The sequence below is a fragment of the Diachasma alloeum genome, unplaced genomic scaffold, assembly GCF_001412515.2.
Source record: "Diachasma alloeum isolate Michigan unplaced genomic scaffold, Dall2.0 Dall_scaffold_00177, whole genome shotgun sequence".
Lineage (NCBI taxonomy): Eukaryota > Metazoa > Arthropoda > Insecta > Hymenoptera > Braconidae > Diachasma > Diachasma alloeum.
The window spans coordinates 202,311-229,602 of NW_021680343.1; the positions used below are offsets into that span (position 1 = coordinate 202,311).

General features: G+C 35.4%; 4 protein-coding genes across 5 annotated transcripts in view; 1 reads left to right on the forward strand and 3 right to left on the reverse strand.

Annotated features, from left to right (window-relative positions):
- Positions 1 to 4,188, reverse strand: part of LOC107037066 (fasciculation and elongation protein zeta-2) — an 11,667-nt gene extending 7,479 nt beyond the window's left edge. The window contains exons 1-2 of the mRNA XM_015255393.2: positions 3,895 to 4,188; positions 73 to 325 (exon numbers count right to left, since the gene is read on the reverse strand). Coding sequence (XP_015110879.1) covers positions 73 to 325; positions 3,895 to 4,000 — 359 coding nt within the window. The 5' untranslated portion in view covers positions 4,001 to 4,188. The remainder of the gene's footprint in view (positions 1 to 72; positions 326 to 3,894) is intronic.
- Positions 4,189 to 7,654: 3,466 nt separating this feature from the next.
- On the forward strand, positions 7,655 to 21,499 carry LOC107037932 (dopamine N-acetyltransferase). Of its 2 annotated transcripts, none has more exons than XM_015256774.2 (4): positions 7,655 to 7,994; positions 17,427 to 17,691; positions 20,371 to 20,587; positions 20,700 to 21,499. In XM_015256774.2, the coding sequence occupies exons 2-4, from the start codon at positions 17,439 to 17,441 to the stop codon at positions 20,896 to 20,898; spliced, it is 669 nt and encodes a 222-aa protein (XP_015112260.1). In that variant the 5' UTR covers positions 7,655 to 7,994; positions 17,427 to 17,438; the 3' UTR covers positions 20,899 to 21,499. The 2 variants fall into 2 exon arrangements, with proteins under 2 accessions (XP_015112260.1, XP_015112255.1); XM_015256769.1 differs by lacking the exon at positions 7,655 to 7,994 and adding an exon at positions 14,428 to 14,850.
- A 246-nt stretch (positions 21,500 to 21,745) lies between these two features.
- Positions 21,746 to 24,253, reverse strand: LOC107037944 (dnaJ homolog subfamily C member 4). The gene is made up of 4 exons (XM_015256782.1): positions 24,064 to 24,253; positions 23,849 to 23,936; positions 23,563 to 23,723; positions 21,746 to 22,233 (listed from the first exon to the last, which is right to left on the reverse strand). The coding sequence occupies exons 1-4, from the start codon at positions 24,171 to 24,173 to the stop codon at positions 21,882 to 21,884; spliced, it is 711 nt and encodes a 236-aa protein (XP_015112268.1). The 5' UTR covers positions 24,174 to 24,253; the 3' UTR covers positions 21,746 to 21,881.
- A 219-nt stretch (positions 24,254 to 24,472) lies between these two features.
- On the reverse strand, positions 24,473 to 27,215 carry LOC107037332. Its single transcript, XM_015255845.1, has 5 exons — positions 27,127 to 27,215; positions 26,503 to 26,640; positions 25,359 to 25,478; positions 25,217 to 25,296; positions 24,473 to 24,845 (listed from the first exon to the last, which is right to left on the reverse strand). Exons 1-5 carry the CDS (start codon positions 27,179 to 27,181, stop codon positions 24,699 to 24,701), a joined length of 540 nt encoding a protein of 179 aa, XP_015111331.1. The 5' UTR covers positions 27,182 to 27,215; the 3' UTR covers positions 24,473 to 24,698.
- Positions 27,216 to 27,292: the final 77 nt, after the last annotated feature.

The window sequence follows — 27,292 nt, forward strand, 5'->3', positions numbered from 1 at the left end:
CTAAATTGCCCAAGGGAAGACGAGACCAAAGGGAAATTTAAAACGAAAACAATGAAAAATTTTTCCACTCACTGGCACTCGTTCATTATCTCCTCTTGAGTTCTCACTTGAACTGGCGCTAGGGTCTCAACATCTGTGGCATAATCTCTGAAGCAGGATGTTATCTTCTCGTCGAAGGTGTTGACGAGATCCTCGAGACTTCCACTGAAGGGACTGAAGGTGCCCTCTTGGAGGATGTCAGTGCCACTTTCGTGGCCTGTAGTCACGTCATTTGCATTGCAGTTCTCGCCGAAATCGACGTCGATACTTGCGTCCAATAATTGTTCTAAAAAAAGACATTGCCGATATCATTTTAACCCCAGATTGGTCACCCCATGAGGGAAAACTGGAGAGATTAAGGATTTGCAAAAAGGCTTGTATGGTTTCTTGTGAAGTGTTTGAATAGATTCTGTCAGTCGAACTCCACAACAGATTTATCGTTAAATATCTCGGAGATCGAGGGACTGTCATCTCCACTTTTCTAGACGTTAGGCGAAACGCTGCTGTAGAAATTCACTCATTTCGTTTCGCCGCATCAGAAATCCGCTTTCTTTTTCACGAGTTTTGATGGTGCAGTGGAATTTCACTCCAAACAAAAGTTGTTAAAAATAACTTCGACAAAAATAACTAATACACAAATAGTGAATTGTCGGGACTTGATGAATAATCTTCTGAATATTTCGGAGCCTCATCCCTACATATTCAACCAAAAATTTCACTCATTCCATCATTTTCCCAGAATAATTCCCATCATTTATTCCCATGACTTTTGATAATGCAGTAAAATTTAACTTGAACAAAAAAAATATTTTAAAAATTATTCAAAGAAAAACTACTAAATAAATTCGGAACTGTCAAAACGAGATGTATAAGCTCCTAAATATTTCGGAGCCTGACGATGGAGGGATTATGTCGCCGCCTCTTCACTCCGAGAGATTCAACGAAAAATTTCACTCAGTCCCTCATTTTTTTACAAGAAATTATTCATTCCCATGACTTCTGATGATGCAGTGAAATTGAACTCAAGCAAATAAAAACATTAAAAAAATACTTCAACTAAAAATAAATTAATAAATACAGAGCTGTCAAAACGAGATAAATAATCTTCTAAATATTTCGGAACCTGAAGATAGAGGGATTATCATCAAGTTCTTTCGACTCCAACATCTCCCAAAAAGAAATCTAAATCCGCAGAAATGTCGCCGCCTCTTCACTCCGAGATTCAACAAAAAATTGCACTCAGTCCCTCATTTTTTCACAAGGAATCATTTACTCCCATGACTTTTGATGATGCAGTAAAATTTAACTCCAATAAAAAAACATTTTCAAAATAACGTGACCAAAAACTACAAAATAAATACAACAACTGTCACCCTTCATCCGCAAATACTCAACAAAAAATCCACTCATTCCCTCATTTTCCCACAATAATTCCCATCATTCATTCCCATGACTCTTGATGATGCAATAAAATTGAAGTCAAGCGAAAGAAAACCTTTTAAAAATAATTCACCTAAAAACTAATCAATAAACACTGAGCTGTCAAAACGAGAGACATAATCTCCTAAATATGTCCGAGCTTGAAGATGAAGGGGTTATCATAAAGCCCTTCTCATCCCCAATATCTGTCAAAACGGAATCGAAATCCGCAAAAATGTCACCATCCTTCATTCAGAAATATTCAGCAAAAATTTCCACTCATTGTCCCACAATGCAGTAAAATTCAACTCCAATAAAAAACCATTTTTAAATAATCTGAACAAAAACTACAAAATAAATACAATAACTCTCACCCTTCATCCGCAAATACTCAACAAAAAATCCACTCATTCCCTCATTTTCCCACAATAATTCCCATCATTCATTCCCATTACTTTTGATGATGCAATAAAATTGAAGTCAAGCGAAAGAAAACCTTTTAAAAATAATTCACCTAAAAACTAATCAACAAACACTGAGCTGTCAAAACGAGAGACATAATCTCCTAAATATGTCCGAGCTTGAAGATGAAGGGGTTATCATAAAGCCCTTCTCATCCCCAATATCTGTCAAAACGAAATCGAAATCCGCAAAAATGTCACCATCCTTCATTCAGAAATATTCAGCAAAAATTTCCACTCATTGTCCCACAATGCAGTAAAATTCAACTCCAATAAAAAACCATTTTTAAATAATCTGAACAAAAACTACAAAATAAATACAATAACTCTCACCCTTCATCCGCAAATACTCAACAAAAAATCCACTCATTCCCTCATTTTCCCACAATAATTCCCATCATTCATTCCCATGACTCTTGATGATGCAATAAAATTGAAGTCAAGCGAAAGAAAACCTTTTAAAAATAATTCACCTAAAAACTAATCAATAAACACTGAGCTGTCAAAACGAGAGACATAATCTCCTAAATATGTCCGAGCTTGAAGATGAAGGGGTTATCATAAAGCCCTTCTCATCCCCAATATCTGTCAAAACGGAATCGAAATCCGCAAAAATGTCACCATCCTTCATTCAGAAATATTCAGCAAAAATTTCCACTCATTGTCCCACAATGCAGTAAAATTCAACTCCAATAAAAAACCATTTTTAAATAATCTGAACAAAAACTACAAAATAAATACAATAACTCTCACCCTTCATCCGCAAATACTCAACAAAAAATCCACTCATTCCCTCATTTTCCCACAATAATTCCCATCATTCATTCCCATTACTTTTGATGATGCAATAAAATTGAAGTCAAGCGAAAGAAAACCTTTTAAAAATAATTCACCTAAAAACTAATCAATAAACACTGAGCTGTCAAAACGAGAGACATAATCTCCTAAATATGTCCGAGCTTGAAGATGAAGGGGTTATCATAAAGCCCTTCTCATCCCCAATATCTGTCAAAACGGAATCGAAATCCGCAAAAATGTCACCATCCTTCATTCGGAAATATTCAGCAAAAATTTTCACTCATTGTCCCACAATGCAGTAAAATTCAACTCCAATAAAAAACCATTTTTAAATAATCTGAACAAAAACTACAAAATAAATACAATAACTCTCACCCTTCATCCGCAAATACTCAACAAAAAATCCACTCATTCCCTCATTTTCCCACAATAATTCCCATCATTCATTCCCATGACTCTTGATGATGCAATAAAATTGAAGTCAAGCGAAAGAAAACCTTTTAAAAATAATTCACCTAAAAACTAATCAATAAACACTGAGCTGTCAAAACGAGAGACATAATCTCCTAAATATGTCCGAGCTTGAAGATGAAGGGGTTATCATAAAGCCCTTCTCATCCCCAATATCTGTCAAAACGAAATCGAAATCCGCAAAAATGTCACCATCCTTCATTCAGAAATATTCAGCAAAAATTTCCACTCATTGTCCCACAATGCAGTAAAATTCAACTCCAATAAAAAACCATTTTTAAATAATCTGAACAAAAACTACAAAATAAATACAATAACTCTCACCCTTCATCCGCAAATACTCAACAAAAAATCCACTCATTCCCTCATTTCCTCCCAATAATTCCCATTACTTTTAATGATGCACTAAAATCGAATTCAAACAAAAAAAAAAGTTCTCAAAATAATCTAAACAAAAACACCCAACTAAATACAAAATTGTCAAACCGCGATAAATGATCTCCTAAACAAGCCCTTCTCGACTCCACTATCTCCCAAAAAGGAATCGAAATCCGCAGAAATGTCGCCACCTCTTCACCCCGAGATATCCAGCGAAAAAAGAGTTCATAAACTCGACTCATCTCTCTCCCCCCCCTCTAATCCCCAATACCATTCATTTCCATGCCATTTGATGATGCAGTGGAATTTATTTTCGATCGAAACGCACCTGTCAGCAAATTCATGTTCTTGAGACTGGCCGTGTCCTCTTCCTCAAAGCGTGCCAGGGGAGCCTCGAACTTCAACTCGGATATTTTACCCGCCATGTCCCTCATTTCTGACCTACACTGAGGGGTGGTTCGAAGCTCCTGTACCCCCTGTTACCCCAGTTAGAATCACTGTACAATGATGACGGCTTTGATAGTTTATCGGAGCTTGTGAGAATCGGTAAATGCACTTTAATTCAATCAGCGACTTTTGGGGTGAAATTCAAGCGCGAAACGTACCCCCTCGCTGGACAAGGAGCGACTGAGTGAGTCAGAGGGGACACGGGATGCCAGCCCCGGACTCGATTTTCGAGATTGGTGGGGGGAGACAGACCATTTGGAGCCAGGGGCTTTGATAGTGTTGGTGGTGCGCTTAAGGAGGCACGTTTCACTCGCACCCGAGTGCCCCCACTGGCTCATTAATAATTGATCACATTATCCTATAGTTGGAGATCGATGGAAAGAACGTTCGGAACGTTCACGAGGGTCTCGAGACGTTCGGAGAAATGTTGAGATGGTAAATTCAGTGGAAATTGCAGGGGAAGATTTTTTTTTCATTTTCACTCGAGTGAGTACGTTCCTGGGAAAATCGAAAGCTGCTCGATTAGCCCGCTTCGCTCGACAGGTAAGTCGAGATCAGTGCTTTACTGGCTTAAGGTAGGCTTACTGACTGTTGAGAACGTACCAACCGCGGTTAAGGATGGTGCGGCGGGTGGCAAAGGGTCAAGAACATTTTGAAATTAAATTCGAGCTTGAATTTTTCGAAATAGTTGCTATTAGTTTGAGACTCGAAATTATCGGGGAATCGAGCTTTCGGGACTTTTCGGCTGACATTTCATGTTTGCATCACTGAAATTTTTAAAACGTGACATTTCCGGGGAAATTTTGGTAATTTTTTTCATTGAGAAATCATAATTTGATGAGGAAGCCAATGGAAACTGTGAATTTCATGTTAATTATTCTGTGGAAATTAAAATTTTTCAGTTTACTGGAATTTTCAATCAAAACATGAATATTTAGTACTACATTACGCTGAATTTTCAATTATTCACCCGAATTTTCCAACTTTCCAGTTTCCAACTTTTTGAGTGGAATTTAACGTCGGCTCTCACTATTCGAAACCATTATTGATGTTTTGACATTCAAAGCAATCGTTGACTCGAGCTTTTTGGACATTTTCGGCTGACACTTCACCTCTGCATCCCTGAAATTTTCAAAACGTGACATTTCCGGGGAAATTTTGGTAATTTTTTTCATTGAGAAATCATAATTTGATGAGGAAGCCAATGGAAACTGTGAATTTCATGTTAATTATTCTGTGGAAATTAAAATTTTTCAGTTTACTGGAATTTTCAATCAAAACATGAATATTTAGTACTACATTACGCTGAATTTTCAATTATTCACCCGAATTTTCCAACTTTCCAGTTTCCAACTTTTTGAGTGGAATTTAACGTCGGCTCTCACTATTCGAAACCATTATTGATGTTTTGACATTCAAAGCAATCGTTGACTCGAGCTTTTTGGACATTTTCGGCTGACACTTCACCTCTGCATCCCTGAAATTTTCAAAACGTGACATTTCCGGGGAAATTTTGGTAATTTTTTTCATTGAGAAATCATAATTTGATGAGGAAGCCAATGGAAACTGTGAATTTCATGTTAATTATTCTGTTGAAATGAAAATTTTCCAATTTACTGGAATTTTCAATCAAAACATTAATATTTCGCACTAAATTACTCTGAATTTTTAATTATTCACCTGAATTTTCATTATTTTCATTCAATTATGAAAAATAGTTGAACTGAAATTCACAGTTTCCATCGACTTTTTGAGTGGAATTTAACGTCGGATCTCATTATTCGAAATCATTATTGATGTTTTGGAATTCAAAACTATCATTGAATGGAGCTTTCGAACTTTTCAGCGGACATTTCACGTGTGGATCCTTGAAATTTCAAAAACATGACATTTCTCGTAAAATTTCGGTAAATTTTTTCATTGTAAAATCACAACTCGGCGAGGAAATCAATGAAAACTGAAAATTGCACGTTAATTATTCTGTGCAAATAACCAATTCATCCCTGAACCATTCCTGAAATTTCAGTGGAACTGTCACCCGATAAAAGTCTCCAAAGAGTCTACCGGAAATTTCAATTTCCAAAAGTAGGAGATCAACTCCAGCATTATGGCATTCAGTAAGGGGAAAGGGGAGCAACGGCACTCGACTCGTGCTTTTAGAAAGATCCGGTATCTAAAGAAATATATATTGCACGTAATAGAAAAATTTAAATTCCGGGTCGTAACTCTATTCTGTTCCACTCCAAATCACTTATTCATTCATTATACCCATGAATTCTAACGAATGTAAATGATCAAAATTATTGCGTAGGAATTTCAGTTGATCTTGTTCCTGAGGCGCCGGTAATTGCATGTAAAGGGGAGCTAATTATTACAAAAGAAACGAGGACTGCATTATATACCCACGTTCGAGCAGGTGTACGCATTATTGCGACTATTCAGTGTTGAAAAACTTCGCAATCGGCTCGAGTGATGATGAAAAACAATCAATACCCGAATGGATACATAACTGGCAACAAATGTTACAAGGAGCTTCGAGATTTGCATTGCCAGGCGATTTGTTACACTGTCATTGCTTTAATCCGAGTCTTATCAGGCGATCTGTGACTAACAATCGAACCTGAGAGCCGCGTAAATTATACTTTTCCCCTGTCCCTTAACAACTGGCTTATCCTTCGGGTTATTTATAATTATGTGGGCACTCAGAAGCTTTAGGTGTGGAGTTCTTGCAGGCGGGCTAGGGCTATTTATAATTATGGATAATTTCGGGTCGTTGGACTGGTGAAGGGATGCGCTGAACCTTTCACATTATTTGCACGGGTTAATAATATATGAGCATCCAATTTTTTTTACATTTCTGGCTGACATTTCGGGTGTGCACCCCTGAAATTTGTTAAAAGTGAAATTTCATCGTTGAAAAATCACAAGTTGGGAAAATCAATGGAGACTGTAAATTTCACTGCAATTATTCTGTGGATATTTTAAAAATTGGAAATATTTGACCCGAGTTAAATGACATTGAATTCGCTTTAAGGGGGAGATAATATAATGTTAAATTTCACTAAAAATTCAGTGGAATTTCAAATTTTTCAGCTATTGTAAGGGAAAATTCACTTAATTCACTTAATTACGTGACAATTTCGTACTTTGTTCGGTGGTGAACCTGAAAATTCACTGAACGTTTCAGATTACTTCTTTCATTCCTATAAAAATTGCCGGAAAACGATTCCCCATTGCGAATTACGTGAATTGTTCCGTTATTTTTACTGAATATTTCTCTCCGTGCAACATTACTCGTACCTTCTCCCCAAACTCGTTCCATTCGCCGTATCCCCAACTATAAAAGAAAGACAATCCCCCAAAGCGAGACAGAAAAAACAATTAATGCCTCTCAAGTAATTTTTTCCCACCGGCAATTCTCATCCTTATAAATTTCAATCATGTCTCATTTAAATGATAAACTGCACAGGACACCCTACCTATCCTATCATTGCGCTCATTAGCGGCTTAATAAACTCCGGGGTGGCGGGGCTGAAAACAATGATCCGGTAATTCGTTTCAATCGCTACAACCCGGTGGACACCATGATAAATGGGTGATGTGCCAGGGAAGTGATAACTTATCGCTGTTACGAGCACCACTCGACCTCTGGGTAGTGTTGGAAGTTTATAAACGCTGGCCAATCGAGCAGTGTCGATAGCTCAACATCGTGACGACGGTTTTACCCATCATCTGGCATGTGCTCCAGATATATTTAAAGTTCAGGGGGAGCATGGTCTCATGATCTGGCGAGGAAGTGTCATCGCTTCGGTCCCATCAACACATTGCAAACATACATTTTTAATAATACAATAGATTTTTGATAAATTCGACATTTATTTTCCTCATTTATTCTACTTTTTCGTTTATTGCGCACATTTACTGGTTGCGGCGACACATCGAAGATTATAGAGGTGATAATTGACCTTCTGATGAACTTTGGTGAGTGTTTCGCGAGTAACAATATTCATGCTTTCTTTTTCCTTCCTCTTTTCTTTTTTTTTTACAGAGAAAAAAGGTTTTCTTTCGGTAGATTTGAAATTTTTCTGTTCTCAAATTTCCGTGATTGAAGCCCTAATTTTTAGGATCATTCTTCTCTTTTACAATAGATTTTTAATAATACAGTAGATTTTTGACAAATTCGACAATTTTTTTTATCGTTCGCTATACTTTTTCGTTTATTGCGCGTATTTACGGTGTGCGGCGACACATTGAAGCTTATAAAGGTGACAAATTGACCTTCTGTTGAACTTTGGTGAGTGTTTCGCGGGTAACAATATTCGTGCTATCCTTTTCGGTCTTTCTCTTTTCTTTTTTTTTACAGAGAAAAAAAGATTTTGTTTTTGAAGATCTGAAATTTTTGTCACTTCCTGTGACATAATCTGAAGAATTGAAGACAAAATCATTATTTTTAGAAACTGTCCCCAAATTTCAGTGATTGAAGCCCTAATTTTTAAGGTCATTCTTCACACCCAGAAAAATGATTAATTTAAATCAACTAAATAAATTTGTTCAAATAGTACCAAATAAAGTTTTTTCTTTCAAATGAAATAAAAATTTCTATTCCAAGAATTGTTTATATCAAACAAATGTTTTTTTTACTATTAATAAATTTTTCTTTAATCCAAATAAATTCTTCATTTATAAAAATTGGACCAGAATGATTTTAGAGAGCTTCATACGACTTTTTTCCACATAGCCTACGAATATTTTAGAAAAAAATTTTCGAAATTATTTCACAAAATACATGAAAACCTAATTTTCGCAAAATAAGGAAACTATTCATTTGAAAAAAAAAAATAACTTCTTTAACATAATTAAATCCCTTTTCATAAAATAAGTAAAAAAATGAAATAACGATTTTTATTTGATTCAAAAGACCCATTTTTGTGGGTTGCATTATTACAAAACGATTGCAATTCCATTATTATCTGGCCTGCAATCCAGATATATTTAAAGCTCACGGGGAAGGTCTCCTATTACCACTGAAACTGTCGAGACTACCAAAAAATGTACCTGAAATTTCACCTAAAAATATTCAACCGTGAAGTAAATGGTTCAGAATCCCTGGAAATGAGGGATCAGTTCCCAAGATTACAGACGTATCCTAAAGACTAAACTTTTTTCACCTCTCCGTTATCTCCAGGGGTTCCAAGGTCCGGGGTTGCCCCAGGCTGATATACGCCAGAGCCTTTCCAACAAAACGCATGTAACACATACCCCACCGAGGCCTTGAGGAAACTCCTGATTTATCCTCGACCTTCTCTTTGGGCGCACCTCCTACACTATCGCGATGCATAAATGAGTTTTCGATATTCTAATTGTTTAACTGTTTTTTCCCTCGCACCGACTCCAGGAAATTTCGTTCCATCGTGTTTTACATTAATCATGGTAATGGGAATGATCGGAAAATCATAATTGCGATGATGAATTTTTTTATTCTCTCAATAAGAAAAATGGTTTTTTGTCGGGACGAGAATGGAAAAAAATAATCTTGTCATTTAGTTATTTCCAAAGTCGTTGCGGTTGAGCGATTCACTGCTTATTTTCAAGGAGATTGGGGTGTACTCGATTTTATTACGATTTCTTTGATTTATACGGATTTTTAATTTTCATTTTTTACACCCACTGGTGAGATATCCCATTGGGTGCCACGTCGGGGCCGGTTCTATCACGCCTTCTGTATCTATTTTAAAATTAATCACACCGGTTTTTTATCCACAAGACGTGTATTATCTGTCCCATTTGTACTAGTGAATTTATCGATTTATTAATCATCACGTGATTCGCGTTACGGTTCGTCGCTCATCGATCCCGTCATGCATCGAACGGTTAACGATACGTAATTATGTACCTTTGACTATAGGATCTATTGTCATTTGCAAATGCTGCGGACTCGCCGCTCCTTGCGCACAAGGATTCTAATTTGCATGAAATCGTGAGGAGGTGTATTGTCTCGTATTGTATTGCGAGTTACCGTAATTACCGATTTTAATTCTACTCCGGTAAATTTGCATCTGCAAGGAGAGAAATGTTGAATGTAAAGCACCAGAAAATCGAGGCAAATTTTACTGTACGGAGCGAAATTGTAGTTCAATAAAAAACACGTTTTGCGGAGGATATCTTACACGGAGAGAAATATTCAATAAAAATTACGTATCTTTTCCGTAATTCCGGAGCGAAATGTCGTTGTAGGAAATTTTACGGAACTGTCACGGAATTTTTCCAGAGCGTTCCGGAATTTTTATCTGAATCTCCTGTGAAAAATTACGATACCGTCACTTAAATTTTCTGAGTCGATTCCGCAATCGGTGAGCGACTTGTGAGTTCCGTAATTTTTACTGAATATTTTTCTCCGTGTACTACGTTCGATAAAAAAACATCTATGGGTGCAAACATTATTACTTCCAGTATACATTGTTAGAAATTTCGTGAAATTTCAGTCAGTGTCACCTGAATTTTCAGTGTTGTGCGTTTGAATTCAATTTCAAATGAAAACGTTCACTAAAGCTCTCATTCATCCTGATGATTCAAGAAAATTGGATTTTTCGTGTTGAAAAATCATTGATGAAAGCTTGAATTTTCAAACTCATCGTGAGAATTGAACAATTCAATTTTCAATAGATCGAAAATTCAGAGAAGTTATTACCTGAATTTTCAAAATTTTCAAGGCTGTTCAGGGCCGTATGGATATGAAAATCGAGAATTACTTGAATATTCAAGAAATTAACTGATTTGTCAATGAATTCTACAGAAATTCCATGGGACTTTGTCGTTGTTCAAAGTTTTAAGCTTTTTTACTTGAATTTTCAAGAGTAATTTCCTAACAGTGTAGCATAATTTCCCAAATGGCAGGGCATTTTTTCCTGGCGCCGATGTGAAGGACATGGGGACGGACGAAAGTGAAATTTTACCATATCCCGTTTTGTAAAAAATATCAGTCGCCGTCACAAACGACCTAACGTGGGGTAATTTTTGACGACATAAATGATAAATTTTACAATTTCGGCACAAATTATCCTCACGTCTAGTAAATTTTTTCAAATCAGCAGAGAACGCGGAGAAAATTATTTGGTGAATTGCAACAACTAGTTGTTGAAATTCAACAACTAATTAATTAACTTTCAATTCTTATGACGCTATTTCAAAACTTAATTTAAATAAAGTTCTTGATTGTCAAAAAAATAGGAAATTATCAGGAAGAAAAATAATTTTTCAATGTCGAATGTAAACTGAAAATTAATGTAAATTACAGTAATTTACGGAATTTTCACGGTAAATTCACCAGAAATAAAATTACCGGTAATTTGACATCTCTAGTGAAGACTGAAAATCAATTTATGCAACTTGCCAGTGGATTGGTTGATATCTAGATTGAGTCGGTTTTTTTTCCTTTAATTGGAAATTGATGAGGGAGGAAGTATGAGGACAGCTAGAGCGAGACGAGCCCCCAAGGAAACATACGTGGGACAGTTATTTGTGTTATACAATTTATGTACGAGATTATGTATTTTTATATTTATTTCCGCGTTTATTTTCCAGACATTGATGAGAAGATATTGCATTCCCTTGGATTTATAAGAGCCACAAACAGTATCTGATATATAGTTGGAAATCGTGAAATTGCAAATTTTTGAACGCCAGGAAAACGAGAATTCTTCGATTTATTTTCATTTTCATTCAATGTATTCATTCATTTCATCGAATTTACAAAGTCAATAAAAACCATCCAACTCTCATTACTTCTGTTATCTATAATGGTGTGTAATGGTTAGTAAAAAAACTCTAGTTAGCCTTTTAATTATGTTGGAACGAAATGAATTTTTAAGTACCTTGTTATTGGTCATGGTCGTGGCGTCAATTTTCATTAATGCTTGAAATTCCAGTCTAACTGTCACTTGATACAAAATTTCCAAAAAGTAAACCTGAAATTTCAGCCAAAAATTTCTAAATTTACAGTTTCCATTGACTCTTCTATAAAATTCTGAATTTTCAATGACGAAATCTCATGAAAATCCAGAGTAACAATCCCTCAATACAAATTTCCAAAAAAATATACCAGCAATTTCGGCGGAAATTTGTTAATCGCGGATAGTTACCCGAATTTCACAATTCAACTGAAATTTACAGTTTCAATTAATTTTTTCATCAAATTGTGAATTTCCGAATACAAAAATTCGTGGAGTTTGCGGGATAATAATTTTTAAGACAAAAATTTTCCAACAGTGTGGGTTAAGCTATGAATTCCATTCATGCCTTCTGGGTCAAGAGCCCATTTCCCTTTCCTCGCTCACAAAAAATCTCTAAATACTCCCATTTCCTCATAATTGTCCCTGAAATCTCCGAAAATCAGAGATAAATCCAGCCAGCCTCCTCATCACCACTTACGACGACTTGACAATCATAGCAGCACTTAATTATACCCAAACGATTATTCAATAAGCATAATGGATACACGAAGGCAATTGTCCTTGGTGCGTGTGGATCATCGATGCACAGCACGTCGCGCATTGTAATCCTTCTAATATCTATTTTGCCAATGGAGATATCCGGTCAATTCAAATAAAATAAAATGAGATAGAATAAAATAAAGAATTACTGGTGGACCTCAATTTTTAGGAATAAAAATATGGCATTAGGTGGACCGACAGTTGATGACAACAGACTCAACTCCAATATTTCACTGAAAATTTCGAGAAATTTCGTCGTTAGGACTTAAAATTTGGTGGAAGAATCAACAAAAACTGTAAAATTTAGCTCAATTCAGTACTAAATATTCATACTTCAACAGAAAATTTGTTGCTCAAAAATTTTATTATTCATTGAATTTTTAATCAAGTTCCAATGTTTTAAGCAGTATTTTTCCAACGGTGTTACCCGCTCAATGCAAATAAAAAAAATTGAATAAAGAATTGTAATGTAGCAAAGAATTACTGGTAGGCCTCATTTTTTAGGAACAAAAATATGGCGTTAGGTGAACCAACAGTTGATGAAAACAGAGAAATTTCGTCGATAGGAATTTATAACTTGGTGAAAAGACCAACAAAAACTGCAAAACCCAATCCAATTTTTTCAGTTCCCTAGTTTCGCTGACATTTTATAGAATTTCATCACTAGGAATTCATAATGCTCAATACTCATATTCCGATAGAAAATTCGAGTGAGGGAAAGAACTGTCGTTCCCCCGTTACTCAATTTCAAATTTTTTTATTACAGGATAGTCAACAGAGATATCCACTCAGAGCAAATAAAATAAAATAAAAATTATAACAAAAACATTACTTTCGTCCTAAAAAAACCTTCTTTAGGACCAAAAATATGACATTAAGTGAACGAACAGTCGGTGACAACAGACTCAGCTCCAACGTTTCACTGAAATTTCACTGAATTTCGTCGTTGGGAATTCATAATTCTATGAAAAAATCAACGGAAACTGTAAATTTCATAGAAAATTTCGATAGAGAATTCAAGCAAGTTGAAGAATAGTCACCTCCCTGCGGCTCAAAAATGTTGTCATCCATTGAATTTTCAATTAAATTCAAATTTTTTAATAACAGTATTTAGCCAACAGAGATATCCACTCACACTGACAGAAAGGATTAGTTATTGATAACGAAAGGATTTGGTTGGAGACGCACTGACAAAAATATCAATGGTAATTTTACCTACAAGGGAATGGTCAAAGAAATTATATTTACAGTAACAATAAACTTTGAAAAATAAACTAGGATTCATCGTTCGATTCACTATGTCAAATAGTGTCATCAACATTATGATGTGATTTACACGTTAATGTAATAGTTGAATCTACAATGTTTATTGTTACCGTAACTAAAATTTTTTTGACACTTCCCTTGTAGTTGAAATTACCATTGAAATTTCTCAGTGCGAGGGTTCATTCGTTAATAGTTAACAAATGCACATTTGTGGAGCCTTGTTTGGCTCAATTTTCCCTCTTCAAGTGAACCATTCGTTAACTATTAACGAATATTCATTTGACCATATTCCACTCTACCATTCGTTAATAGTTAACGAATTTCGTTTGGAACAAATAAATTCAGTAGTGAAGCGGTAAACCGAGTTAAGTCGATTTTGACTATTAGCCAGTTTTTGCTGAATATCTCGGAATCTAAGAGAGATAGTAAAATTTTTCTCATGACTTTTTTTATAACGCTCTATTGGCTCCACAAAAAAGGTCATGACATAAATCTTTCTATCTCGTTTAGATTCCGAGATATTCGTCAAAAACTAGCCAATAGTAAAAAACGACTTAACCCGGTTTACCGCTTCGCTACTGAATTAATCTATCAGTCCAGAGCAAATAAAATAAACTAAAAATTGTAGCAAAAAATGACTGCAAGCCCTTATTTTTAGGGCCAAAAATATGGCGTTAGGTAAACCAGCAGTCGATGACAACAGACTCAGCTCCACTGTTTTTACTGTCCCTGAACACAGTTGGGGTAAGAATGTCCGGACTGAGAAGGAGCCAGTATAAAAGCCCCGTCCGTCCTATTGCTCTGCTCAGTTACGACGAAACAAACGGTGCCGTTATCGCATTCCACACATTGAAACATTTATTATAAGGAAATTGCATGACGCTAACAGTTAAATCACTCTATAAATCGAATACTAAAACACGAGTTCAAGTTGAAATTTGCAAGCAAATTGATCGGAAAGTTTGAAGAGTTCGTTAAAAACATCAGCAATGGAAGGCTTAATCACGAATCAACTGTCGAAGGCCCGAATCTCGGGTGTTGTCTTCACCCCCGAGGACACCAGAAAGATGACTAGATACTCGGTAAACAGATCCATAACATTGACATAAACTAATGACAGGAAAAATATTTTGAATAGTTCAGAGAGCAATTCACACTGTTTACTCATTCACTTGAGAATAATGAGGCACTAATTCTGTGAAACCGCGTCGAGATAGCGTATGTAAATCATGATGACAATAGTGAGACTAAACAGGAGAGCATTATGTTAATAGAGCTCTTTTTAATGCAGCGGATTTATATTCGATTTTGTCGAAAAAAATCTGTTGAATGTTGAGTTATATAGTGTTCTGCTTTAAAATTTGCTCTGGTTTTGGGTTTTGGGGTCACATTCGTGGATAAAATTTTATGAAACTCGGTTGGAATTCACAATCAACGTGAATTAAGGATGAAATTATGCGTGAAATGCGGCAGGTCGACTGAAAATTGTGAGGAGATGCTGTTTTGAATCCGATAGACACGCACGCGTCGATCAAAAGTTCCGTGGAAGAGCTGTCAACAGTAAATTTAATTTGCAATTTTTATTAAACATATATTCACCCGGCGATCAAATCCCTTCACTAGTTATTTTAATTCCTCAGAAGAAATATCCCTGACATTTTTTCCCATATTTTTTATTATTTCGCTTATCAGGAAATATTTAAAGAATTAATTTACTACACATTAATTCTGGAATGAAACCCACAAATTCAATTAAGGATGAAATTATTCGTGAATTGCGTCATTTCGACTGAAAATTGAGGAGGAGAGGCTGTTTTGAATCCGATAGACACGCACGCGTCGATCAAAAGTTCCGTGGAAGAGCAGTAAATTTAATTTGCAATTTTTATTAAACATATATTCACCCGGAGATCAAATCCCTTCACTAGTTATTTTATTTCCTCAGAAGAAATATCCCTGACATTTTTTCCCGTATTTTTTATTATTTCGCTTATCAGGAAATATTTAAAGAATTAATTTACTACACATTAATTCTGGAATGAAACCCACAAATTCAATTAAGGATGAAATTATTCGTGAATTGCGTCATTTCGACTGAAAATTGAGGAGGAGAGGCTGTTTTGAATCCGATAGACACACACGCGTCGATCAATTGTTCCGTGGAAGAGCAGTAAATTTAATTTGCAATTTTTATTAAACATATATTCACCCGGAGATCAAATCCCTTCACTAGTTATTTTAATTCCTCAGAAGAAATATCCCTGACATTTTTTCCCATATTTTTTATTATTTCGTTTATCAGGAAATATTTAAAGAATTAATTTACTACACATTAATTCTGGAATGAAACCCACAAATTCAATTAAGGATGAAATTATTCGTGAATTGCGTCATTTCGACTGAAAATTGTGAGGAGATGCTGTTTTGAATCCGATGGACACGCACGCGTCGATCAAAAGCTCCGTGGAAGAGCTGTCAGCAGTAAATTTAATTTGCAATTTTTATTAAACATGTATTCACCCGGCGATCAAATCCGTTCACTAGCTATTTTAATTCCTCAGAAAAAATAACTCTGACATTTTTTCCCATATTTTCTAGTATTTCTCTTATTAAAAAACATCTCAAGAATGAATTTACTACACACCGATTTTCGAATAAACCCCACAAATTCAAATTGAGTTCACTCTTTGAATAGGCTCGGACAGTATTTCTGTTGATAAGTATAATCGAAATTCACTGCCGCGTTTACACATTCTCCCCTTTTCTTATAAAATCGTGATAAAAATTTCTGTCCCTTATCTCTTCCCTCTCTCATGTTTTCCTCACGTGTTATTTTCATTCATGTTTTCGGCCATGCAACTTGATATCACCCCAAGTCCATTGACATCATCGACTTGACCAGCACTGACGGAAAGGATTAGTTATTGTTAACAATAAACTAAAAAAACGAATTTATATTGATCTCTTTGATTCACAAGAAAAGTCCGACAAAAAAACATCGAAAAATAGAATTCCATCAATTTTTTCTGCGGAATATATTCCATTGATCATTTCTATTGAAAAAGCCAGCGCACAAAAGCTGCGGCATAGAAAGTCCACTAGAAATGCAAAAAAAATTTCCAGGTTTTTTTAATAATTTTTTTCTACATGTATTCAATTTAAAAAAATATACCTCTGAATGCGATATTATCGTGGGATAGAACAACGGTGGAAAGCTCGAATTAATGAGTGAGGATGATCTTGCCTAGTTATTGGAAGAAATACGATATGCATTGTGTGGCCAGTTGCGTGCAGCAGTTGTACGTGAACCTTGAGAAGTCATGGCTTGCTATGTATTCCCTGTTGTATTCGCCTAACCATTCTGCATTAGCGTAACAAAACAAATAAAATGTATATGTCTCACTGTCGTATATCTGAGGATACATGTTGCCTATTCGTGAATAAAACGACGACGAGAGATGATGAAAAACAGCGTCACATGTGCCTCTGATGTCGAAGAATGCGAGGTAGCGATGGGGAATTGAATAAATAAGTAACAAGATGCGCTTTGTGGAACGTGTGTCGTCGAATGGGATTAGTCGCCAAATCTCAGCTGAATGTTGGTGGCACAGTGAATGGATTAAGGGAGCGTAATAAGATTAATTCACAATGATTGCAGCTGGCTGACGCAATGACCGAGAATGAAACCACGATGGACTATCACATTAGAACTGTCACGGCCGATGCTAAGCCCAAAGTTTTGGCTTTTCTCAGGCGCTTTTTCTTTCGTGATGAACCATTGAATCACAGCATTGGACTCATTCCCGAGGGGGAGAACAGCACTTGTGTGGAACTCGAGGAGTACTCCATGTCTTCGCTGGACCAGAATTTGAGTCTCATGGCGGTAGCGTCCAGCGGAGCTATCGTCGGGGTGCAGATCAATGGTGAGATTTTTTGAGGATTTTTATCATTTTGAGATTTTTTCCCGTCTCATTTTTAGACAGTAGAATTGCCCTATTCGACTGTTATTCTATGCAGTCAACACGGTATTCAACTGATAATTTTTGGTAATTCCATTGGTAATTTTTCATGTTGATATATGTATGAAAAATAAAAGATTTCCTGGTCGAGTGCAGGGATAGCCAAATTTGTAATATTTTATTACGGTTAATATTCTAGCCCTTCATTAGATAACATCACTCTTGAAATTTTTGCATACGACAATTGTTTAAATTAAATGATTGCTTTTGTTAATTTGTCTATGGGATTAAATTGAGTGGAAAATTTCAGACACATTTTTTTTCCATTTTGAAAAATGACTCGGACGTTTTCTACTGAGATCTAGTTATCGATTATTTATTATTCATGGGAATAAAAAATGGGTGGTTTATGTTATACATTCGGCGTATTAAATATATTCAATTTTTACTGCAGTATTTCAATAATTAATTGGTCAAGGTCTGGACAATGGTCGATAACAAATGCATTAGCATGTATGAAGTGGGTTTTTGCATGAAATGTTTTATTAAATAAAGTGATGAAGAACAAAAATGTAATGAAAAACGTTAGAGGCGTATTTTTGAAAATCAGGGAGTTGCGGTCAATTGAATATTGTAGCCCTTCATTAGATAACATCACTCTTGAAATTTTTTGAATACGACAATTGTTTAAATTAAATGGTTGCTTTTGTTAATTTGTCTATGGGATTAAATTGAGTGGAAAATTTCAGACACATTTTTTTTCCATTTTGAAAAATGACTCGGACGTTTTCTACTGAGATCTAGTTATCGATTATTTATTATTCATGGGAATAAAAAATGGGTGGTTTATGTTATACATTCGGCGTATTAAATATATTCAATTTTTACTGCAGTATTTCAATAATTAATTGGTCAAGGTCTGGACAATGGTCGATAACAAATGCATTAGCATGTATGAAGTGGGTTTTTGCATGAAATGTTTTATTGAATAAAGTGATGAAGAACAAAAATGTAATGAAAAACGTTAGAGGCGTATTTTTGAAAATCAAGGAGTTGCGGTCAATTGAACGATCATTTCATTATTTATCGAAGTAAAAAAAATGTTGAATATTTTGGTTCAATTTTCAAAAGATTTTACGCAAAAACCCAATAGTGAAAGACAATTTCGTCTCAAAATCAATTACTACGAAGGAAATTTCATGTTTCTCAATAATTTTTGCGATGCAATGAGTGATTCTCTGATCAATATTTTCCAATCTAAAAAATTCTCCGGTAATTGATATCCAGGTAAAATTGTCCGCTTCATTCTTGAGATTTATCACTCCATTAGTGTCATTAGAACTCGTATTTAACCAAGTGGAAATCGTAAACGAAAACGTAATTAATTGCCTATTCCCCTGAAATTAAATACCCGTTAGAAGATTTAAAAAATCGTAAAAAATAGTGCAGGAAAAAAGGAAAAAATTGCAGAAATGATTATCGCATTTCATGCAATTGAATGTCGAGAATTATATCTGATCGAGTGGCACATAAAGAATGGAAAAACCTATCGGAAATATTCCACACGATAACATTGTCTCGATAGTATTAAATTGTGATAGCGAATGGTTCTGACGATTGGAGTGAAGTGACCCAGCGACCCCAATTGAAATAACTGAGGACAGATTTACGAGCACTCGTATTTGAATTGAATTTCATTCATTCGCGCTTTGAATTCGTTCTTCAAATGATGCGTGTGCCCAATTGCAATTCGTTACGTCCATTAACAACAATCTCCCGCGGGTCCTTATGACAAAGTCTAATGGATCAGTGAAAGTGTTTGATTATTGTGCAATGGGAAATTACAGCTTGCAAATCACCAAGGTTTAGCTGGGAAAACTGAATTTACGGTAGAGTTGTAATTAGCCGAGTTTGTGGCAGGATTGATCGATCTTGTCTCAGTTTTTTTCAACGGTTTTTCATTGTGCTACGAGGAACAACGTCGGAGGCTGTAGATCCATTCACTCGATTGCACGATAATCGACAATGTACATATTCAATACCATAGATCGACAGTGGGACGTGCATTTTCCGTTAGTTAATGGGATTATAATGAAGTATATCGACAGCAAGGCGAGCTGAGGTTTCTCCTTAAATACTGATATTATGGATCATAAAGTATAAGTGACAAGTGAACATTATGTTGGAATAGACAGGGGTAATTCGAGTCAATGGAACGTTTGATAAGTCATGAATCAATTTGTCGGGAAGTCGGAAAATGTGATAAATCAAAAACTCATTTGCATGGCGAAGATTTTTCAGTGGATTCATGGGAATCTTTGAATTATTTCACGTTATTTATTGCTTCATCTCTGTTCACTACTCGCTGTTGATAATTTTTGGGGGAAAATTTCACGTCAATTATTTCATGAAAATTGATAAATATGTTCTTCAATTTTTAATTATTTGAAAAATCCCCTTAATTTTCAACTGTATATTATTGTTTAAATTATCGTGAAGAGGTCCCAAGACAAAATAATCATCTTCATTTAATACTACATTAAAAAAACTAGACTGCCAGACCAAAAAATACAATTTATCCTCATCATTCACGCGACAAAAAAATTGATAAACAAAATCTGACAATAATTAGTCTCCTCGCAGGCATTACGGAACCACCCGAGGAGGAGGAGCCCGACTACATAAACACCTGTGCAAATCCGAAATTCAAGAAAATCCTGAAGCTCCTGCACCACGTGGACAAAGAGGTGGACATAATAAACCGATATCCAGGTAAGAAAATCATGGACATCCGGATAATATCGGTGGACAGTAACTGGAGGGGTCAGGGTGTAGCAGCAGCTTTATTCGAAAAAACTATGTAAGTGGTTTATAATTCGATCTGCGGATTAATGGCCGACTGACGGCCAACAATTTCGTCGAGTGAGTTATTCAATATCGAGGCTTATGTGGAAATATCTATCGCATTGCAGCGAGATAGGCAGGGAGTTGGGTTACGACCTCATCCGCACTGACTGCAGTTCTCACTTCACCGCCAGGCTGTGCAAGAGACTCGGTTTCGAGGAGATTTATTCACTCGGGTATGTGGATTACGTTGATGAGAGTGGAAAACCTGTATTCACACCTGCTACACCGCACGCCACTATCACAACATATGTACGAAAGCTCTAGGCTACGATTTATCTATTTATTGATCTATGGAGTGATCAGGCGATGTGATAAGATTATTCAAGTCAAATGTGTAAATTTCTGTAATTAGAGCTGCAATTTGGGGATGAGTTGTTTGTGGGAAATGTCAGGATTGTGGAGAGGTTCTCCTGATGATTGATTTCTTGCAAAATTAGTCACTAGTGAGATAATTAAGTCATTAAGGAAGAAAATTATTTCAGGAATCATTCGACGTTCTGAAAATATCAATGGAAAGAGGTTTTGAGAAATTTATAAATTACAAATAATTGATGTAAAATGTGGGAGAATATTTTTTGAATTTCTTTTCTGTAAACTTGATAGTTCCAGAGATATTTTCGGCTGTCAATTCATTCGACAATCGATTATTATTTAGATGTTCTTCTTAGACATTATGAATGATGGCACTCATTTCCGCTCATTTATCGTTCTAATTACGCAGATGTGATATCCCTTCCATCATTTTACCACCAAATTGTTCAACTGAATTAGTCTTTAAAAATGAAAATTTAACGTATCATTGTCATTTATATTTTTACATGTATTGATATTCGTTTTGATAAGAAAATAAATTAATTGAAATGTTTGAATTGTACGTCATTTAACAAAAATAATTCACTATTTCTGTTATCTCTTCACACGAGGTAATTTTGTAGTCATTTAACTGGGCCATCCAAAGTTTATAAAAATTTATAAATTACAAAATGTTGATGTAAAATTCATAAAATTGATTTAGAAATTATGAAGTGATGGGATTCATTCCCTTTCATTTATCCTTCCAATTACGCAAATGTAATATCGCATCATTTTGCCCCTAAATTATTCAACTGAATTAGTCTTCAAAAATGAAAACCTTTATTGACATTCGTTTTAATAAGACAATAAATTGATTTAAATATTTCAACTATACATTATTTCACAAAAATAATTCACTATCTCTGTTGACCTTACACGAGGTGATTTTCTCCTCATTCATCCGGGCCATCGACGCGATTGAGGAAGGAGTCAATGCTCTCCGATACAGATCGATGACGCTTTGCCCTCTCCCGGAGTTTCTCAAGTTCTGCGCTGTACCTCGCGGAGCGTTCCAGCATCTTCTCTCTGTCGAGGGTCGGGGAATAAACGACTGCCAGAATCTGAAGGCTGAAGCCTACTGCACTCAGTAGGACGCACAGCAGAACGATCGTGGTTTTTGAGACGTTTTTCGGGTCACCACTTTCGAAGTGCGTCCTGTCGTACGTCGCAAAGGGGCCTCCCCCTTTCCTTCGTAGGTGGTCGGCTCGCCAGTGCTCAGAGTGAGACTCTCGGTGACCGTAATATCTGGAATTCAATTAATTTAATGGAATTTAACTGAACGGAAAGCATTTTATTACACACTGAGATGTAGAATCCTTCGGGCAAGCCATTGAAGTCTTGTTCCCATACGAATTTGGTACTGAATACACGGTCCAACAAATTTGGGACGTGTCAAGGGCCCAAAATAATAATTATTATTATTGTTCCGAATTTTTCAATTCTCCTGGCGAAAATCGGTCAATAGAGAAAATAGCCAAGAGAGGGAAGAATTTTGAAGTGTCCTCCGCTAGATAAACTTGTGACTTGTGAAATTAATTCACTGGTAACAATATGTATACAGAAACTCCTGGAGAGATGTTTATTGATGATAACTGCTGTTGGAATATGGGATGCAGGTTATGGAAGCAAATAAGTTGAATCAGTTTAACCAGAGCAATGATACCATTTATTAGAGACGTGCTTTCTCTCTGAGAGCCGTCGAGGAACTAGACTCAAAATCAAATAACTAATAAGCAATACGCATATCCACCACAAAGGGGATAAAGGAGAACAGTCGTTTCTTTCATTCTCTTGAGTTCGTCATTTGTTTATATGACGCTAAATAAACAATCAGCTTCAGAGAGTCGTACAGACCTCCCAAGCATCCACTCTCTCATTTATACCAACTACGTCACTCTTGATAATTTAATTAATTATTTTTGTATATTTCAACAACTGCCAAAGAACCAATGTATTTTCCATGACCGGAATGAATATTTTCCTAGTACTGAGAGAGACCCACCGTTTATTCTGCTCAACATCGTTTAAACATTCATAAGCAGAAATTTCCATCAATTAGATTTGTTTCTACAAGGTTATTGAGACCCGTGGTATGATAGGTTTGAATTTAATGACATATCAGCCTCCAAGTTTACACCGTCTCCTCCGTCAATAAAATCAAAAATTGTGTTAAATTTTATATTTTTTCGCTCAGAAGTTTATCGAATTATATCAAAATGAACTGAAGCATCAAAGGGACCAATCTTTGAAGCATTTGTAGGTTTTTTTCATTGAAATTGCTAGTATTTTTCATCCGTAATTTTTTTTTCAAAATTCTCAATTTCCACATTTTTCGCCACTTTGGGATTTTTTTGCTCCCGACCCCGACGAGGGGGCGTCTTCCGGTTTGCGCGGTTGGAATCGAAATTAAAAAAGCTATCTAGGGGTGTAGGTTTCATTCTTGGCCCTTGACACGTCCCAAATTTGTTGGTGATATTAATGTTCTCATTGAAAATTTAAATAAAATGGGGAATTCCTATCTTCTGGAATTTCTATCTGGGATTCCTATTTTCAAATGTACAAGGATTCACTCACGTTCGGCCGACGGGATGATAAGACGTATAACGCAACTGATTTCTTGCGCTCAATTTTGCATCGTATTCTTTTCTCGTGGAATCTTTACTCAATACGTTGTACGCTTCTGTGAGTTTGATAAATTCTGTGTGGCCAGTCTTGTTTCCTGTGTCCGGATGCACCTGAAAGTAACAATTACTCATGAATAACAAGGATAGAGTCATCAATTTCATAAATACTGAAAATTTTATTTTTATTCTTGTTTTCATTTTTCCAAAGCGATATTGTACTGCAATTTTCTACTTACTTGTTTAGAAATATTTAAAAACGCTGCTCTGATATCCTTCCTCGAAGCATCATTCTTTACCCCCAAAATTTCGTAATAGTTCTGTCCTCTTCACTCCGGGAAATCCGCCGAAAATTAACGTTTGACATTTGTTATGAAACACAAGAGGAACTTCGCAGTTAGAAATATAAACACAAACGATTCATAACCACGAATACATCGAGTCAGATTTTCACCTGCGAACTGCATAATAACGTTGTGCATGCTTGAGATATCCAACGACTCTGAGAATTCGACACACCTCAGACATAATTTTAAGCTTGGTTGCAGAGATCAACAGCAACATGTAAATTTGTCCCTCATTTTTTTCATTCCCTCCCCCCCCCGGCTGACAAAAAATCTAACAGCTGATACTTGGCATTTGGAGTTACTGTCAAAAGGGAAAATAAAACTGTTCGAATGCCGCACGAAAATGTAATTCTGCTGGCATCTGTTAGAGTTTTAATCAACTCGCCGAATAGTCTGTATTTGCTACGATCGGTTACGCGAAATAGCGAAACTCTCGCGCGATTTTTTCGGTAGAAAAATTCAGTCGATATTTATTCAATGTGAGGAAATGAAAAAAGTTTGATTTTTCCATGCGATTTATTCTTGATAACAATTTTATTAAAGATAATGGGAATATAAATAACACTAATACTCATTCGGGATTTGTGAATTATGCATTTATCTCCTAGATAAATTTTTTTAACTGTAGGAATTTTTAAAATAAGCCTCTCTTAACAGATTCGGTTGTGTAACGGCTAATTATAAAGGGATATTAATATTTTTCAACCCTTCAAAATTGGATTTTTAATGATTCACGCTCTTTCTAACTTCGATTGCCAACAATAATCCGAGATAATATCACAAATAACGTAATTATCGCTGTTGATGGATGGCTAATTTCTGATGAATTACAAGGCACGGCTCCAGCAACAGACGTGCAGGCGCAAGCTTCGATGACGTGGCTGTCCACCTATTAAAAAATACAATAATTAAATGAACAGATCAATCATCACATCTCATCGATAGCCAGAAAAATGTTTTTTTTGAATGACTTGTTTCAAGAAAAAGGATTTACTTATATGAAACAAATAATTTATTTATTCCAAATTAAATTTATATTAAATCTGAAAAAACAATTTATTTAGTTTAGATAAAGAATTTATTTGGATCAAATAAAGATTTATCAGTCGGAAAAAAACATTTATTTAATATAAACAAAACTTGAAGAATAACATTTTTTATTTAATTTGAAAAAAAAATTAATTTGGTACTATTTAAGTAAACGTATTTATTGGAATCAAATAAATCATTTTTCCGGGTGCAGGGAATATTTCTAGTTACCTTTTGGGTGTAACATCCCTCAACAATTGGCGACTCCTTATTCTCCACCATTTTCCCGCAGAAGTGACTTACATTTTGCACTAGAAAATTTTCAGTGTCAAAATCAAACTGACAACTTATTTCTGTGACGTGATATTCATACCTGCATCGTTGAAAGTGTACGTGTACTTTATGCAGACGAATCCCTTTTGCATGTGACAACCGATCACCGAGCGATCCTCCTTTTCCCATATCACGTTTGTATCCGGCAGTTTGCCAGAGGCTTAAAAGAAATTTTAACCCTAGGTTAGTCACCCTATGAAAGAAACTCCGCCGCGCGCTCTTTTTCTTAAATACAATTGACTGGCTAACAGGAAAAATTCAAAAAAATTTGACTTTCTGAATGGAAGTGGCTAAAAAATTATAGTAGTTTTTAGAACATATTTCCCAAAATTCCTAAAGAAAACAAATCATTTCGAACAGAGGAATTATTTTTTCATATGGTAAATGGAATTGCTCATGACGCGACGTTGCCGGAAACTCGCTAAACGCGCCCGGGCAGTGTAGAGTGAATTCGGCAACGCTAAAGGCTAAACAACACGGTGGGGAATCCCCGCGGAGGTGACCAATCGCAGGGTCGCGTTTGAAAAAAACTTGTATAGAAAAATTAAATTCCATTGAAAATTTTTCAATTTTCTTTTTTTAAATTTTTTTAGTGGAAAAATTAAATTCCATTGAACGAGGAATGGAATTTAATTCCATTGATTAATTTCCATTGAAATTTTGAAGGATTGAAAAATATTAATATCCCTTTATAATTGTTTTTCCATTGAATTTTTCTAGAGAAACGTAAATTTCAGTTCAACACGCACGAAAAAATTTAGTAGAAAAATTAAATTCCATTGAATTCTTGCGTGTTGAACTGAGATTTACGTTTCCCTCCATTTTTTCCATTAAAATATGAATTTCCAATGACGAAATTCCTCGGAATTTAGTGGAGTTGTCACTTGGAATCACTAGAATAAGTACTTGAATTTTCCTATTTCTAATAAATTTCCATGAAATAATTGAACTGAATTTTGACGTTTTCATTCATTTATTCATCAAACGGTGGATTTTCAATGACGAAATCTCTTAAAATTTTAGTGAAAGCGTCTGATAAAAATTTCCAAAAAGCATTGTGAGGTGAAATTGACTTATTTCGTTTCACCTTTTGTATATAACTCCGAACAATGCTTTGTCTTTTCAAGCATTAATTTGCCCCCAGAAATAAATAAAAAAGTATTTGATTTCATCCCTTCACATACCGGAGATTGTAATTGGCTCAAAGCATGGTGTAGTAATATTGGAGCAGCTCTTCGATTTATTGGCCTCTTCAGGATCCAGTCCCAACCAGGTGAACTTGAAACAGTATGGCTGCTCTGGGTTGTATTTCCTCTCTAACTCTTGAGATCAATACAATCACTAAGTCAATAAATTCAATTATAAACAATTTCAATTAGTTATTTATAATCAGCGAATGTTTAAAAAATAATAATTCTGTGCAAAATGTAAGTTGAATGACTCTGAATATCCATGATTTTTTCAAATTTAATTGACAAATTTGGTTATTGAAAATGATTGAATTTACATTTTCAATAAATAAAAAAATATAAATATTAGAAAATCGTAACACGTAGCTAATGAAATGGACTGGAAATTCTGTTTCCTCCTAAAATTAACAAAAATTCAATTCTAAAAATTTTCAACACTCATCTTTCTACCAGAAAAATACTGAATAAAAGAAGAGGTTTCTATCTTTATCAAACCCATTCTGTTAAATCCTCACTATAAATAATTCTCCTTCGGAAATATACTTGAAACCACCCCCTTCACCACTTCGTAATAAACTCCACAGATCGTATTATTCTCAAAAAAAAATTAATTTTTACTTATTGAGAAAACAGCGGCCCACAGAGCGCCAAAAATGAAGAGAATCCGTCGCATGTTGTCCGAAAAATATCACTGCTTTATCGTCTTCCTATCTTTCTGTGTCCTCCCCCCTTGAATGCTGATAAATTTTATCAAACTTAATCTCATTATCGATGAATTGTCAGA